General features: G+C 38.9%; 2 protein-coding genes across 3 annotated transcripts in view; one reads left to right on the top strand and one right to left on the bottom strand.

The window, feature by feature from the left end:
• The first annotated feature begins 418 nt into the window (after positions 1-418).
• Positions 419-7079, top strand: cunh1orf131 (chromosome unknown C1orf131 homolog). Its single transcript, XM_056262667.1, has 7 exons — positions 419-610; positions 1236-1456; positions 3167-3229; positions 4182-4277; positions 6163-6249; positions 6367-6404; positions 6834-7079. The coding sequence occupies exons 1-7, from the start codon at positions 517-519 to the stop codon at positions 6970-6972; spliced, it is 738 nt and encodes a 245-aa protein (XP_056118642.1). The 5' UTR covers positions 419-516; the 3' UTR covers positions 6973-7079.
• Positions 7080-13126: 6047 nt separating this feature from the next.
• Positions 13127-14895, bottom strand: part of LOC130096028 (E3 ubiquitin-protein ligase TRIM9) — a 55216-nt gene continuing 53447 nt past the window's right edge. For both annotated transcript variants that reach the window (XM_056262652.1, XM_056262653.1), the window contains 2 exons: positions 14278-14440; positions 13127-13454 (listed from right to left, as the gene is read on the bottom strand). In XM_056262652.1, the coding sequence (XP_056118627.1) occupies positions 13410-13454; positions 14278-14440 (208 nt within the window). In that variant the 3' untranslated portion in view covers positions 13127-13409. The remainder of the gene's footprint in view (positions 13455-14277; positions 14441-14895) is intronic.

Here is a 14895-nt window from a genome sequence, read left to right as displayed (position 1 = left end):
ACACCTGTAACATTTCGCAGTATATAGAAAATGGTATGATAACACGTGGTACCGTTTACTTTTCCCAGCGCTGTCCGGATCGGCCAATCACTGACGTTTGTCATTACTAGAGTGGTGTTTTTATTTAATCTCTTTATTTAAACAATCTGCACGAATTTTTATTACAGGATCAATTTTTAAAAAAATTAATAGATTTAAAAGAGTATACTTCGTATCGTACAACTGTCTTCATTATGACAAAACCGCCGAGAGATTATAATGCGGTTGAATGGAGGTCTGTCTCTCTGAACCTCAACGCGCCGCCTGGAGGAAAACTGGGGGGTTTCATTTCGACAGCTGTTAGATTTTCCTCCTTCTAATCAGCTTCTAATGGGCGGTGTCAAAAATCAGATTGTGTTACTTCCGGGACGAAGAACGGATTGACGGAAAGCAAAGAAGGACATATCGCGAGTATGATGCACACACGTGAAACACACGAAAGCAAGGCGTTCTGTTAAAAAAGTGTTTTTATTTTGCATGAAAATGAGCGTAGCAAGAGATCAACACGGCGGAGAGGTGGATGATGATCGTTTATTCCTCGACCAAGTTCTGGACAAGTTGTATGATTTCGGTAAGAGTGAATGTTTTAATAACATGCTAACACATTTAAGTTACAGGCTGTAACTATTACCAACTATTACACTTTACTGTCCCATGACGCCACAGGAGAGGATGTATGAACGGCAGTGAAGCGACGCAACTGACGCTGGACACTAGTATTAAATGTAAACACAATACTACACAACATAGGGTGAAGTATACAATTTTGGCAGTATTAAACAGCATCTGCTGTAACTTACAGCAGATGCTGTTTAATACTGCCAAAATTGTATACTTCACCCTATGTTGTGTAGTATTGTGTTTACATTTAATACTAGTGCATTCTATGTATGTACACAGTATATCCCAAAAATGTGCTGAAACAGTACTTAGTATCCAACGATAAACATTTCAAACAATAGTAGTAACCCTAACAGTATATTGCCTTCAGCAAGTGGCAATAAAATAAAAAAGACCCTTATTTTGTGTAAAGAATTTACAGAAATAAAAGGTTCGTTGTTATTATTTCCAACTAGTTTAGAAATGCATTGCATTGTGGGATACGGTATTACACACTGCAAACAAAATATGCAAACGACAGTCTATGAAGTTTCTAAATACTGGTTATTGTATTTGATGTCATTTTTCATGTTTAGGTGATGGACAACACAAACGACTGAAGAAAAGGAAGAAGAACTTTGCTAAAGATGAGAAAGATACTGTCAAACATGACACGGACTCAGAGCAGCCCATGACAAACTCAACAGTATGTGGAAGCTTGCCATCTGGAGCTAAACAATCTAATGTGGAGGTTGTTACATTTATTGATCCTCGGAGGAAGAACAAATTACCAAAGGCTGTTGACCTAGCGAAGAAGGTAAGAGAAACATGATCTGTATCTCTGTGCTTCACCTCAGCCCTAAATGCCATGTGACTGATGACTCTATATTCTATATTGCCTGCGTCTGAAATCAAATACTCTCTGTCTTGACTTGAGTAGGTACTTATTTTGAATAAGTAATTACTTCACAACTGCTAAAAAAGTACTTTCTATATAGTATGAGTGTGTGCAGTATGAATTTATTCTGGACGTACTACATTCGCCATGTTGTCGTTATCACGTGACCTACCAGCGTCAGTTGCGTCGCTTCACTGCCGTTCATACATCCTCTCCTGTGGCGTCATGGGACAGTAAAGTGTCCATCATATACATACACACTTCACTTCAGCATCTCTGGAAGTAGTAGCTCATCCGGGGACTTTTTGTCAACTATTTTATGAGAACTATGAATTCAGACATACTTCTTTTGTCACATACTGTTTTTCACCTACTATATAGTAGGGAGGAATGCGATTTCAGATGCAGCCATAGTGTTGCAGCGATGAAGTATTTTTGTGGGCCAAAAGTATATTTAGTGTCCCATTCATTGACAACCATAAAAACATTCACCACGCTATCAATAGTCATCTTGCCGACGATTTTGGAATTTCGGTCAAAAATTCAGGCTATTTTCACTGTGTATAAAACATACAATATGCTTCAAATGATTATTCATATGTGTAAATAATATGCACTACTTTAATGACAAGACAATGCAATGTAGCTGTTGTGAAAAAACTGATAAAAATTACCAGTCACAGCAGCAATCGTTTATGGCTTGCCCAACTCAGGAACCTGGGGATCCAAATTATTCCTAAACTTCACAGTGGTAAATACGATTTGAGAGGCCATTCATGTCCGGTTTTTAACTGGGAAACTTGTATTTATGATAATTCCGATGGCATGTGAAGGCAGCATTAGCATCACTCTTCTTCCCTTGACAAAAAGCCAATAGGATTTGTCCATTTGCTTTTGGATTATTGCTGAAAATAAGCTCTGTGACCAACAAAAGCTTATGATTCTTACCCTCTGGTTAATCAAGTTTATCTTCACAAATGAACACCATACTTATGAATTTTTAAGCCTAAATACAATCACCAAAAGGAAAAAGCGTAATACTAATACTATAAACGAACTACGCCACAGTCATGTGACTTCAACACAATCATCACCACCATTCAGTCCCGGCAACTTTATTGCAAAATATTTTCCCTGAGAGTTTGAGTTAAAATAGTTTGCAAAGGTGCGATTAAAAACACCACAAGGTATTTTAAGTTGAAGTTTAATGTCCCCAACAACCTCTGTAGCAACTGCCTTTTACAAGACAAGTAAAAGCTTTCAAAAATCACAAGGGGGAATTACTGATGTATTTTGTCATAGAATAAAATGTGAAACGAGAATAGTGTGTGTTCACAAATAGCTTATTTTAGGCATTTAAGCAAAAAAAACTATTCAAAATTCCCTTTGACCTTTTGTCTATTTATACACTACACAAGTCACATTGTTAAGAGCCCTAGTGAAAAATGTGTCCCTAGTGAAAGATCTACAGTAATTATGATTTTGGTTTTGCAGTTATACATATAATATGGAGAAAAAGCAAAGTTTTAAGAATGTATGCATGAAAGAGTGAATGAACTCTACAAAAAAGTAACAGCTGACTGCAACTGCATTCACTTCTTATCTGTTTTCATCCATGTTTATCCTCAGGCTCCTCCTGATGTCAAAGAAAAGAAGAAAAAAGTCCCAGATGAGAAACTAACGATAGAAAAGGTGAGATTATTGCCATTTTTCTTAACTTGGTGAGATGGTTATGTAGTCAGCATTTTAAAATGAGCATGAAATAAAAAAATTCAGCCTATATATATATATTTTTAAGTGGATGTTATTGATCTTAATGTGAACAACTCATCCATGCATACTTTTTTTTTCATTGACCTCAATGTCATAACTTGATCTACTAGACTTTGTGACGATACCGGACTCCTCCAATCATTTAGTCCGCTTAAACCCCGCCCCTTTCTTACAATCGACTGGATGGATTGACCCAAGTCTCCGCTATTTCTTGATAATGACATCTTTTTATTTCACTTGGTTGTATGTCACAATATAGCTATGTCCGTTTCATCACGACTTCAAGGCATCATGGTACCAACAATAGGCAATCTTGCTTAGATAATAAAATTTCCTTCATGAATCCTGCACAGACAATCCAGTCCCTTTGGCATTTAACTGACGTCTTTGGGTCTGTCCCAATACCTACATTTGTGGTCTTTTCACTTGACCACTTGTCTACTTGCATGACGTATTTCCTGTATTTGGCCCAAGTGTTCTAGTGGGCTTGAAGTCTGAAAGTGTGTCGAACTTTTGGTTCCCCGATGAGAGACACATCATAGTGTTTACAGAGCTATATTTACACATTTTATTTACAACATTTTGCACTTCAAACTTAACTAAATGTCTTTTCATTAGGCCCTATGCACACACAACACGATTTTCAAAATTGTGTGAAAAAATGAGTGAAATGTAGAATATAGATATACATAGTTAGAATTCATTCGATACTGAAAAGTATCAACACATTTTTAAACTATTTGTTCTCAGTGTACAGAGTGATATTCTGCATATGTATGTGGTTCCAAGTCAGTAACTTCTCATTTGCAGTATGATGAGCCAGTTATCTCTTCAATGTCCCATGAACTCATGTCGTGCGTGTCGTCCACAGGCCCGGCTTGAGGTTCACAGGTTTGGACTGTCAGGGTACGAGAGGCAGCAGCAGAGGGTCTTTGAGCAGGACAGAGCCATCATGCTGGGAGCCAGAGTGAGTTCAACGCACATCCAATAATCAGGCCTGAAGCATACTTGAAGCCCTTCTATCTGCTTTGTGTCAGCATTGCCACAAGGGGTGCTCTAGCAGGCCAACAGCTTTTACATTACAAGTGACACAATTCAGATGTTTCTTTCTTAAAGGGTAACTAAAGCCCTGGTCAGAGCCTGACTCCACCCACTGGCAATATTTGAAAAATGCTGGAAAAGTGGGCGGAGCCCAGCGGAGATAGAGGGGATGAACGGATACTCTATCCTGATCGTTTTCAATACTCGCAATTCCAAATCCTGACTCGCTACAGTGGTTTTGACGAAACAAGATGGTTTTTATACTGCCATGGGCGTGGTAGCTCGTACCAAGGGCTTGGTAAGCTGAAACCTGCTTACGTCAGCTCTCACCGCTACCGTCACGAACTACCGCAAACATCCAATAGGAAAATTCAAGTGCAGTAGCCACCGTTCAACCTGAAGAGGGCAGCACTCAGACGTTTTTACACCATATATTGTAGAATTAAAACACTTTATACCCAAATGTCAAAAAAGTTATTCGAATCAATGAACAGCACTAATAAAGCCCCAGTCTTACAGATCATTAATAAAAAAAAGTTGGTTTAGTGTTTAGTTATCCTTTAAATGTGGCAACGATATAACCCACAAATGTGTGAGCAGGAAAAGAGCACATGGATTACGATATTCTCAGATCGGTTTCAAGCCTCACTCAAATGTGTAAATAAATCTTCTATGAATGGGATGCGTGTATTTTGCGTCTGCCATGTAAGCGGGCAGATCGGATATTCCCTGTCAATGCGAGTCATACATCATTGAAAAAGCAACGTTGGAGAATGACAACAACTCAGGTGGACCCATAGACAGTATAAGAAGTGGACAGAGCGATCTCATTGGAACTCAGTTGAGACAGTTGAAGCCCATTTTTAGCGATTTTTGAGCACTTTCGTTCCTGACGCGCAGACTCAAACCGACTCAAACTAAGCTTGATGACGTGAGCAACCTGTCTGACAGACGTTAATCTTCTAGTAGCTGTGCGTGAAAATTGCCAACGTTAATCTTGCAGAGACGGGGAACTTGAGCAAAGAGTTCTTTGGCGTGAGTGAGCAGGAGTAAGTATTCCGTTGCTTTTATGGACTCATTATCTATGGGATTCTCCCTTGACGGGACGTCCCCCCGATTGCCTGCGAGCTTCTCCTCCTGTCTGTACGGTAATTTCTGTACAGCGCGACAGAGAGTCGAGTGGTTATGACGCAATCGTTAGCCTATTTTTACTAAATCTGTTTCTACGGGGCCATAATGTAACATAGAAGGTAATGGAGCACTTTATACATTGTTGTGTTTCTTTAGAAATAAATAATGGACAAATGGAGTCTTTAAACGCCTCAGATGTAAAGTTATTCGCAGTCAAAGTGACGCCAATATGAATGGGAGTCAATGGAAATGCTAACGCAAGTGAAGTTCTGCTACAACATGGCGGCACCCGGCCGGCTTCAACTTCCGGTCGATGGATTACCCCCTTGGGTGGACCCCAACCGCGATCACATGACTCTTTTTGGCGGACAAAGGCTCAACCCAATGTTTTTCTGACCTTTAAATATGGTGCAAAAGCTTGTATTATCATTTCGTCTCCATCCACTTTTTATTTCCTAAGACTTTTCCGCTCACCCTTAAGTTGTTCCAAACCTGTATGAGTTTCTTTATTCTGTTGAACACAAAAGAAGATATTTTAAAGAATGTTTGTTCAAGGAGTTGTTGGACCCCATTGACTTCCATATTATCGACCCCCCCCCCCATACAGGTTTGGAACAACATGAGGGTTAGTAAATACATTTTAATTTAATTGGGTGAACTGTTTTTTTTTTCTCCTATAGCCCCCTAAAAGGCAGTATGTTAACTACAAAGTGTATCAACAAAACATAAAAGAACGGAAGATGAAAGAGAAAGAGGAAGCAAAATCCGTAAGTTCAACATTTCAATTTGAATGGTTGTTATATGATTACTTTTTAAAGCACTTGATCCCTTCTGCAGCGTGTGCAGTCGTTCTGCTAACTTTCCTTCTGTGGGTCTTTTGACAGGAATCGCAGAACAAAAGAAGGAAAGAAGGACAACCAAGGTTTGTGTTTGTTTTGAGCACAATGGCCGTAAGAAGTTTCATTTGTTGTTCTTTGATAGTTGTCATTTAAGTTCTACTGGTTCTAGTTTGTTTATGCTTGATTGTATTAGCACAGGCTTAAGGCCGGGAAGCCAGACTGTGTTGCGACCCTTATGGTGCACATTAGCAAAAAATTGTCTATAGTGTAGTTATGTATGAAGCACCAAAGTCACTTTAAAACCAAGCATCTTTCAATGCGGCGAATTTGCGTGTCCAACATGAACGCGAGTGGAATCCGCGTGGGGAACGTTTTCGTCGCCTTGTAAAACTCAAAATTGAGTGGATTCCTATATAAATGACTGGATTTTCCCCACAAGCTTCTGCAGAGCACTGGTAACTGTGTCAAGATTAGTGTTGCTCATTTTTTTTCTTTTCTTTTTCACGTCCCAGGACTGAGAGAAGTAAATCCTCCTCTACTGGAGAGCTCGGTGGACAAGTCGGACGCTTCAAAAATGGGATGCTGGTCTTGAGCTCCAGAGACATTCAGAAATATAAAGTTAAAGTCAAAAAAGTAACAGCTGATGATTAGCAACAGAAAACCCAAATGCAGGAGCATTTATACTTGTATGGAATATCACACTTTGTCTGAACTGGAATAAAAATGCGCCTTACTTTAGCTCGGTCATTATGCGCACACATTTACATGTCCTTGTTGTTTATTCTCTGGTTTCTTTCACTGTTTGTGCTAAGGACATAAATGGCACTACTTATGCAGCTTTTTGAGGTGTACTTTTACTTTTCTGCATGATTAGACCATTTTTTTTAATAATAAATAGTTTTTTTAATAATAAATATAGCTGAAACACTGATTTTTGGAGTTTAATCCACCAATTTTAAGTCATGTGAAAAAGAAACAAAATCCCAGATGAGAGACTCTGAATAAAGACACGTGGATCTGTCATCACAGTTTTATTGTTTATTAAAAGGGAAAGACGCTGTTTTTTCTTCCACACTAAGTAGTAAGAAAAGAATGTCATGTACAATGCATTTGATATACAAACCACAAAGACGTACAAAATATCACATTAGTAAGAGGAAACGAGAGCTCGAGATCACACACAGAAGAAGAGCAGCGAAGACTCGGACTCACACACACCCACAGTTTTCGTCGAGGATGATGATGATGATGATGATGGAGATGTCACACAACACCAGGGCTGTGTTCATGTGTGTGGCCTGTGTCTGCAGGATCAATGGAAAGATGCGTTCGGGAAACAGTTCGTCTTTCCTTTTCAAACTCTTCACAATGACATAAGCTGAGGGCCAAACACCTGACTAATGTACATCCACACAAGCAATATGCTGTATATATAAAAATAAATCCTTAAACGCTTGATACGGTGACAGATTTTCTGTTAATTCATGGGACTACATGATGTTTTCTGATGATGGTCACACTCATATTAAGCATTCGCCTGTATAACAAACACCCCAAGACCATTTGTGCGTTTTCAAAAGAATCATAAAGATATGGGATTCCTCTATTTTGGAAAAGTCCAATGGAATTGATCCGTGTTTTCTGTTGATGGGAGTCTCTTCAACTTTGGCCACTTTTTATGTTTGCCACTTCAAATTAAAACCATATCCATACTTGTACAATGCCATTTATACATAGATTGCATTGTTTTACCTTTGTCACAGACGCAGACTTTTAATCTTTATTTTTAATTATAAAAAGAATAATAATTATATTCAAAATTGCATAAAATAATTATTTATTTTTCAAGAAAAAGACTGTTATTGTGCGTTTTTGGAGCAATAATGCAAAAAAAAAAAAAAAGTTTGAACATCTTAAATTAACTGTGTATTTAGGATACATAAAATGGTAGCTAGTTATCAAATTACCATTAGCAAGATGCACCGTTGGACTTTATTAATTGGGACAATTTCTGAGAGTTTATTTTCTAAAAGTTTACAAGGCAAAAAGTCGCCATTGTTGAAGAAACACCCGGAGATGAGGATGTAGTTTGTTGCTTTCCAGCCTGGGTGAAAGAAAGCACACCACATTCCCAAGAAACGTCGCTAATTTTGGCAGATTTGTGTGAATGAGGCACAGCACGAGGTTCACTTTCTCAGCCTAGTGAATATTCAAATTGGGAAAAGTAGGGGACACTATTCCTGTCTGAGATCTGGATATTTCAGGTCAATGGGGATAATGGTTAAATAAGTAAACACAATATTCACAAAGTAACTCTTGCCAGGATTCTTAGGGTCATATCCATACAGTATTTCACTTTACACATTAATTCTCCATTACTGTACAGTTGCTTTATTATCATACATATACAGTGTGCACTCAAGTTCTCATGTCAGGGTCTTTCCTGTCTCAGCAAACTTTCAGGAGTGCGCTTTCTTTCATATTCAGTACCTGGCCAGTGATTCTATTATTTATATTGACATAAACTTTTAAATATACTTTAATACAAAGAAATTGTAAAATTTTCAATTACACAGTAAAAAAAAAAAAAAAAAGATAATTCGGCAAGATAGATTCTCTTGGACAGACAGCAGTTTTGGAAGGCGTCTCCCACTCCGGATTTAAAGAAATGTTCGAGGTCAGTTACTCCACAATGGAGTCCGAGTCCAAAAGCATATTTTCATGGACTTGGATCATTTGGATTCGGTCTTGACTCGGACTAGACCCTCTTCTGGTCTTGGTTTTGCCTCGGACATCAACTTACTCGGGTCTATATGTTTAATATTTCAGTCTTGTGACTATAGACAGTGTGTATTCTAATATATTGACTGGCCTTGTGCTTCCTTTAAAGGTGCATTACTATAACTCCTGTTTTTAATTGGTAAAACACCATATGCTTTAAATGTTGATAAAGCTTAACTTGTATTAAACTGACATAGTACTGTAAAGATGCAAATGACCCGGGACAACATTCCCAGACATGGGACAACATAACCAGACGATGGCCTTGACTGAACCCGGAACATTCCTTTAAGCGTAGCTTTTCACATTTTACTGCTCTCTCTTTTTTTTTTTAGCGCCAATAACTGCGTATTTTTATTTTGGTACTCCCGACAGCAAAATACTCACCCCCGATAAAAGCATCGGAACAAGCTATTTACATGAATTAAACTTCATAGAAATGTGTTATAAATATCAACAACATCCCATGCTTTACATCACCAATGGGTCATTATCTGCTCCCATAATCCGGTAAATTAATATCTGGACAGGATAATAAACATAAATATAATATCTTTTCATTTATCTCTCATTTCTCCCTGAAACCATTATAATTTGAACTGAGGTATAAGCTGAACATAGGCTTGTATCTCCTATTGTGAGGTCCATAAGTGGCTCTTCATAGCGTTTATTGTGACATGCACCAGATTTATGAGAATTGTATGTAGGTAAGTGGCTTCTTGGAGGTTTAACTATCAGAAAATAATTCCCCACAACAAACACTAGGGGGCAGACTGCAACTCTGCATCTATGTTTTATCCGTGTCATCACTGTGCAACACAATGAATACTAACTCATGCGCGCTTCACTGCTTTGACCATATTTACAGCCTATACACAACATGCAAATGCAATCATCTCTCCCGACAAGATGGTATGACTTGCTATTCTGGCATTGTCAACAAAAAAAAGCACAGAAACCGTTAAAGGGCGCAGCGTGGAAATGATGCTGATAAACTGAACCATAAGGTGCTCATTTACTTGTTACTGAGGTGTATGAAGCTTGAGTCTGTCATTTATTTAATGTCAAAGTGTGTAATTTCCACGTGACTACTAGTGTCACTTAAAATAATAGAGTGCTGCAGGTATGATATCACTTTGTAGGCCAAAACACAGAAGTGAGTTAGCATTTTAGCACTTCCGGTTCCATCATCCCGAAGTCAATGGTTTTTTTTGGTTAAAGCTGCCGTCGGCAACATTTTTTTGATCATATTCAGTGAAATCGACACTATAATCTGACAGAACAACATAAATAAAGTGGTTTTAGAAAAAAACCCGAGCTTCTAACTCCACCTGGAGCTTGTTTTTTGTTTTGCAAAAATCCACAGCTCCCGGTTCATCATGTCCAATCAGCGCAGGGGGGTGTGAGATCTGACTGTCAATCACAGATCGGGCACACGCCACCCCTCGCGCACGTTACAATCACATGCACACGCCTGAAGTTCGCGGAAGTTCGCGCAGTAACGAAGAGTGATGGCGGAAAATCAAGTAAGCTCATTTAGAGTATAAATGACGTTGGTAATTGCAATCTATCGGTACATTAGCCAGGACAGCATACCTCCAAATACTCCATGGTGTTGATGGATGCTGATGAGACGGGCGCGTTCCAGGGGGGGGGGGTTGGATACATTTTTGTCATTGGTTGTTGCGTTAAATCTTACCCAGATACAATAGTGCTATTTTCTGATTGGCTATTGTGTAGCTCGACGAACAACACCAGAGGAAACGTGCTTGATTCATACCGGTTCCACAGTGAGAGCGGCGCGGCCAGAGTTTTGGGCGCTGCGGCATATTAAATATATTACAAATAGTTTTTCAGCGTGAGAAATACAATGTGTGGCGGGAGAGCGTGACAAAAGACCGAAATGAGTGACTGTCACGCTCAATGCGTGACACTTGAGAGCCCTGGCGTTCACTGAAAATCTGGTGCACACGCACTGACGAGCACGAACTCGGTGGGAGGGTATCCGTTGATAGTGGGGGAGGGGCATGAGAGTTGTAAACATTCAAAATTTTCCTAAATCCACTCAATCTGCCAGACTTGCCAACTGGAGCTTTAAATGGCTGAAATAAGGTCTGTGTTGAGCTCAAGCTCAAGAAACGTTCACGTTTTATTCTACGACATAAAATTCATCAGTATTACCCCACTCGTGATTTTTTTTAAAAGCTGTTACATGTCTTGAAAAAGGCGGTTGCTAACCAGTGGCTAAATGTGACTACAGAGGCTGTCGAAACTCAGTCCGCTTTTACAGCATTGTTATATTGATAACTGTGCTCTTATAAACTATTCTAACTCAAATGTATAGCCTACCTTAAGCTTTTTACTTCTGGTGACAGCATTTAGTCTTCAAAATTCATAAACGTTGTGTTAATTTGTGATAATTATCTTGATGGACAAAACGTGCAAGTATCATAAACTTTTGTTGATCACAGAGCTTGTTTTTAGCGATAATTCAAAAGCCTATGGGAAAATCCTATTGCACTTTTGTCAAGGGAACCAGTGTGATGCGAACTGCTGGTAACTTGGCCTACAAAGTGACTTCTTACCTGCACCTCTCCATTTACAAAAATAGTGACTGTTTTCAAAAGGGTTTCTCGAGCACTCTTCTCTTGTTGGTCGGAAATACAGATAGCCCCGCCCCAAACTCTCACCATTGGTTGAGTCGTTGTTGCTAGGGGCTAGGTCAAACGAACCCCAAGCAATGTTTTGAAAGCCCCACAGAGGCACAGTGTTTACACTTTTCTCTGAATCAACCTAGGCAATATTATAATATTAATCTGCCTGCATTGACACTATTATACAAGAACTGAACTGAGCTGGATGATGACATCACGGTTTACTCCAGAGCGGCTATATATATATATATATATAAATGAACTAAATTAACAACTTTTTTTAAACAAAAATTAAAATCACTGAACTTACTTTAGCTGAACTGTGACGCTATTTTCATCTGGAAAAAAATTTTTTTGCATTATTTTCCTGTCATCTCTGTAAAGCTGCTTTGAAACAATCGGTATTCTTAAAAGCGCTATATACATAAATGTGACTTGACTTGACTAGGCTAAAATGGCTTACTTACAGTCACCTCAGCATATTAAGCTGGGATAGGAGAAAAAATACACACTTCATCTTCAAGACTCTTGAGGAACACGTCCGTCACAGTGTAAGGAGAGTTGAGATTCTGGCTAAATATTCACATCTGTGGCTCATATGAAACACCAAGACCAAATATACTTGGTGGTGAGGGTACAATCCATCTCTAATGGCAGGTATTATTTCATTTCTGTAAACCAGAACTCGTGTGTGTGTGTGTGACAAGTATCACAACTGTGCATACGATAAGTATTACACCAGCACGTAACTCATCCCACAGTTTGTGCTACGATCATGAATGATACCTCAAGTTGTGCAGCTAATTCAGCAAGTGTGCTATTTTGTAGTCCATGAGGTGAAAACTGTAAGTAACCTCCGAGCAACTACACAGAACAGATTAGAAACTTTAAAACAACCCGGTTTAAGCCATTCAGAACACACAGCAACTGCATAGCAACGCCCTAAAAACCACCCAAATCACTCTATCCTCCATACGACTATCTATTTCTTATAATACAAGAAAGATCTGCATCAAATATAAGGATTGGAATTTGTTGAAGTAAAGAGATTGTAAACTCACTCTCGTCACTAGTCACGTCACTCTCTGACGCAGGGCCTTTGGCTTGACTGGGACTTTTTCAATCCTAGCAACCCAGATTTACGGTCTTAGTGATGAATTTGTTGATGCCTTTTGAAGTCTGTGCTGTGATCACACAGCAGATTAAAGGTGAGTAAACCTGAGATTCGTGTAGCGTGTGAAATTAACCTGAAATGATTTCGAATTCACTTTTAGTCTCGCAGTGGTTTGATTGCTATCGGTTGCTTTACTCCGTTGCTAACATATCAAATGCTTGATACATTTTGATTTGTTTAATCACATTACATTTTTGGAACCGTGCTAAATTTTCATTGGAGGTATGAAAAAGAGACTGAACTCTACTTCAAAGTGCTATGGGGTCCGACTCCAGCTTCGGCCCCCGTGGGGATAATCCAGTGGTTTGTTTTTCTGTAAACATGGGAATGATTTGTAAACACTGAAATGCAAATCACCCAGATGAACATAAGGGAAAACAAATATTAACTAAGCTCAACTATTCCAAAACATATTTTTTTCCAGAGCACTGATTCGTTTGATAAGAAAGATCTGGCTCGTTCTCATTGGTCAAAGATGATCACATGATGCTCTTTGGGACTTCCAGACCTGTGATCAGAGTCACCTGTGAAAAATACACATTTCAATCATTATTGCTGATCACTAGGGATGGGAATCATGAGGTATGATTCACCTTAAAAGATTCTTGTTCCATCCATTAACAATTGGGTAACGATTAATTTTACAATACAGTACTTACGTGTACTTACAGTGTACTTACAGTACCTAGAAAGTACTGGCTAATATAAGGTAAGCACATGGGTTAGGGGTAGGTTCAGGGTTAGTACCTAGTTATTACCCAGTAATTATAATTACTATAATAACTATATAGTAAGTACATGGGTAACAGGACTGTAAAAGGAAGCGTTACCAACAATTGTTAGTACTTTTGAGGAAGGATTTAGGGTGTGTTTACACTTGCAGTTTGGTTCACTTGGTTCGTTTGGTCCGGACCAAAATATATATATATATTTAGTCCTGGTCCGCTTAGCGCTCACATGGGCATTGTCATTTGCGAAAGCCCCTCATGTCCCGTTTTTGGTTTGTTTACATGTCTTTGGTTCATGATGCGTTTTCATCTTTTCAGCATCTCGGTCTGCTTGTTTGGTGCTCACCAGGGTTCAGATTTTGTTTACACTTATTCAAGTGAACCGCACTAACAGAGCAATCGCACCAGGGTTCGTTTTAATCGAACCAAACATCCCAAGTATGAAAACACCCTTAAAGTACCTTTTATTACAACAAAACAAACCAAAAGAATCCAAAGTTTGGTCAAGAAACCTAAACGGCATGAGAATGATGAAGAATAAGAAGCAGTTCTCGATTTCCAATGCTACCAATCACTGAGTGGGTTAAAGGTTAAAGGTCAGTGTGGATCTGCTGCTCACCTGGACGTTGCGGTTGAGGCTAACGGCGGGCATGAACACACCCTCCAGGTTCTCGAAAGCCATTGGTCCGTGCTGCTGTTTATTGATGAAGAAGGTCAGTGTATGTTTTGTAAGGTCCAACAGGATTCCCACAGTCGAACCCTTTGAGATGCCACCCTCAGCCCTGCAAGAATCAGGCAGAAGAGGAAGGGGACAAAAGAAGGTAATCAGTGACACAATATATCGCAAAAGTATTCAAATCTAAACACAGCTGTATCATAGAGAAAAAAAATAATCTTAAAATACTTACACCAAAACTGGTATGATACTAATTGCATGTGATCTAGTTTCCACTTTATTTCAACAGCTTACTTATGTTCTATACAATATTATGCAACTTCTTATTGCAGTTCTGATGTTTAGTAGAACAGCACTGGAATGTTTCACTGTTTGCATCACTCCCCTTAGCTCTGTTTGTGTTGTTCTGAACCAGAGTATGTGTGCGATACAAAGTGGGGAGCAGAATTGTATAATTTTGCATGGAACTAGGAGCAGGATTTTGAAAAATTCAGAGCCTTTTGAGTTTTCTTTTGATCCAAGATGAAAAGGCAAAGAATGCAGGCAAAGGGAAATTTGTAG

This window comes from Rhinichthys klamathensis, unplaced genomic scaffold (assembly GCF_029890125.1).
Source record: "Rhinichthys klamathensis goyatoka isolate OS25496 unplaced genomic scaffold, OSU_Roscu_1.1 h1tg000196l_1, whole genome shotgun sequence".
Classification (NCBI taxonomy): domain Eukaryota; kingdom Metazoa; phylum Chordata; class Actinopteri; order Cypriniformes; family Leuciscidae; genus Rhinichthys; species Rhinichthys klamathensis.
Note: the sequence above shows the minus strand (reverse complement) of the source record. Positions and strands in the feature narration are given on the sequence as shown.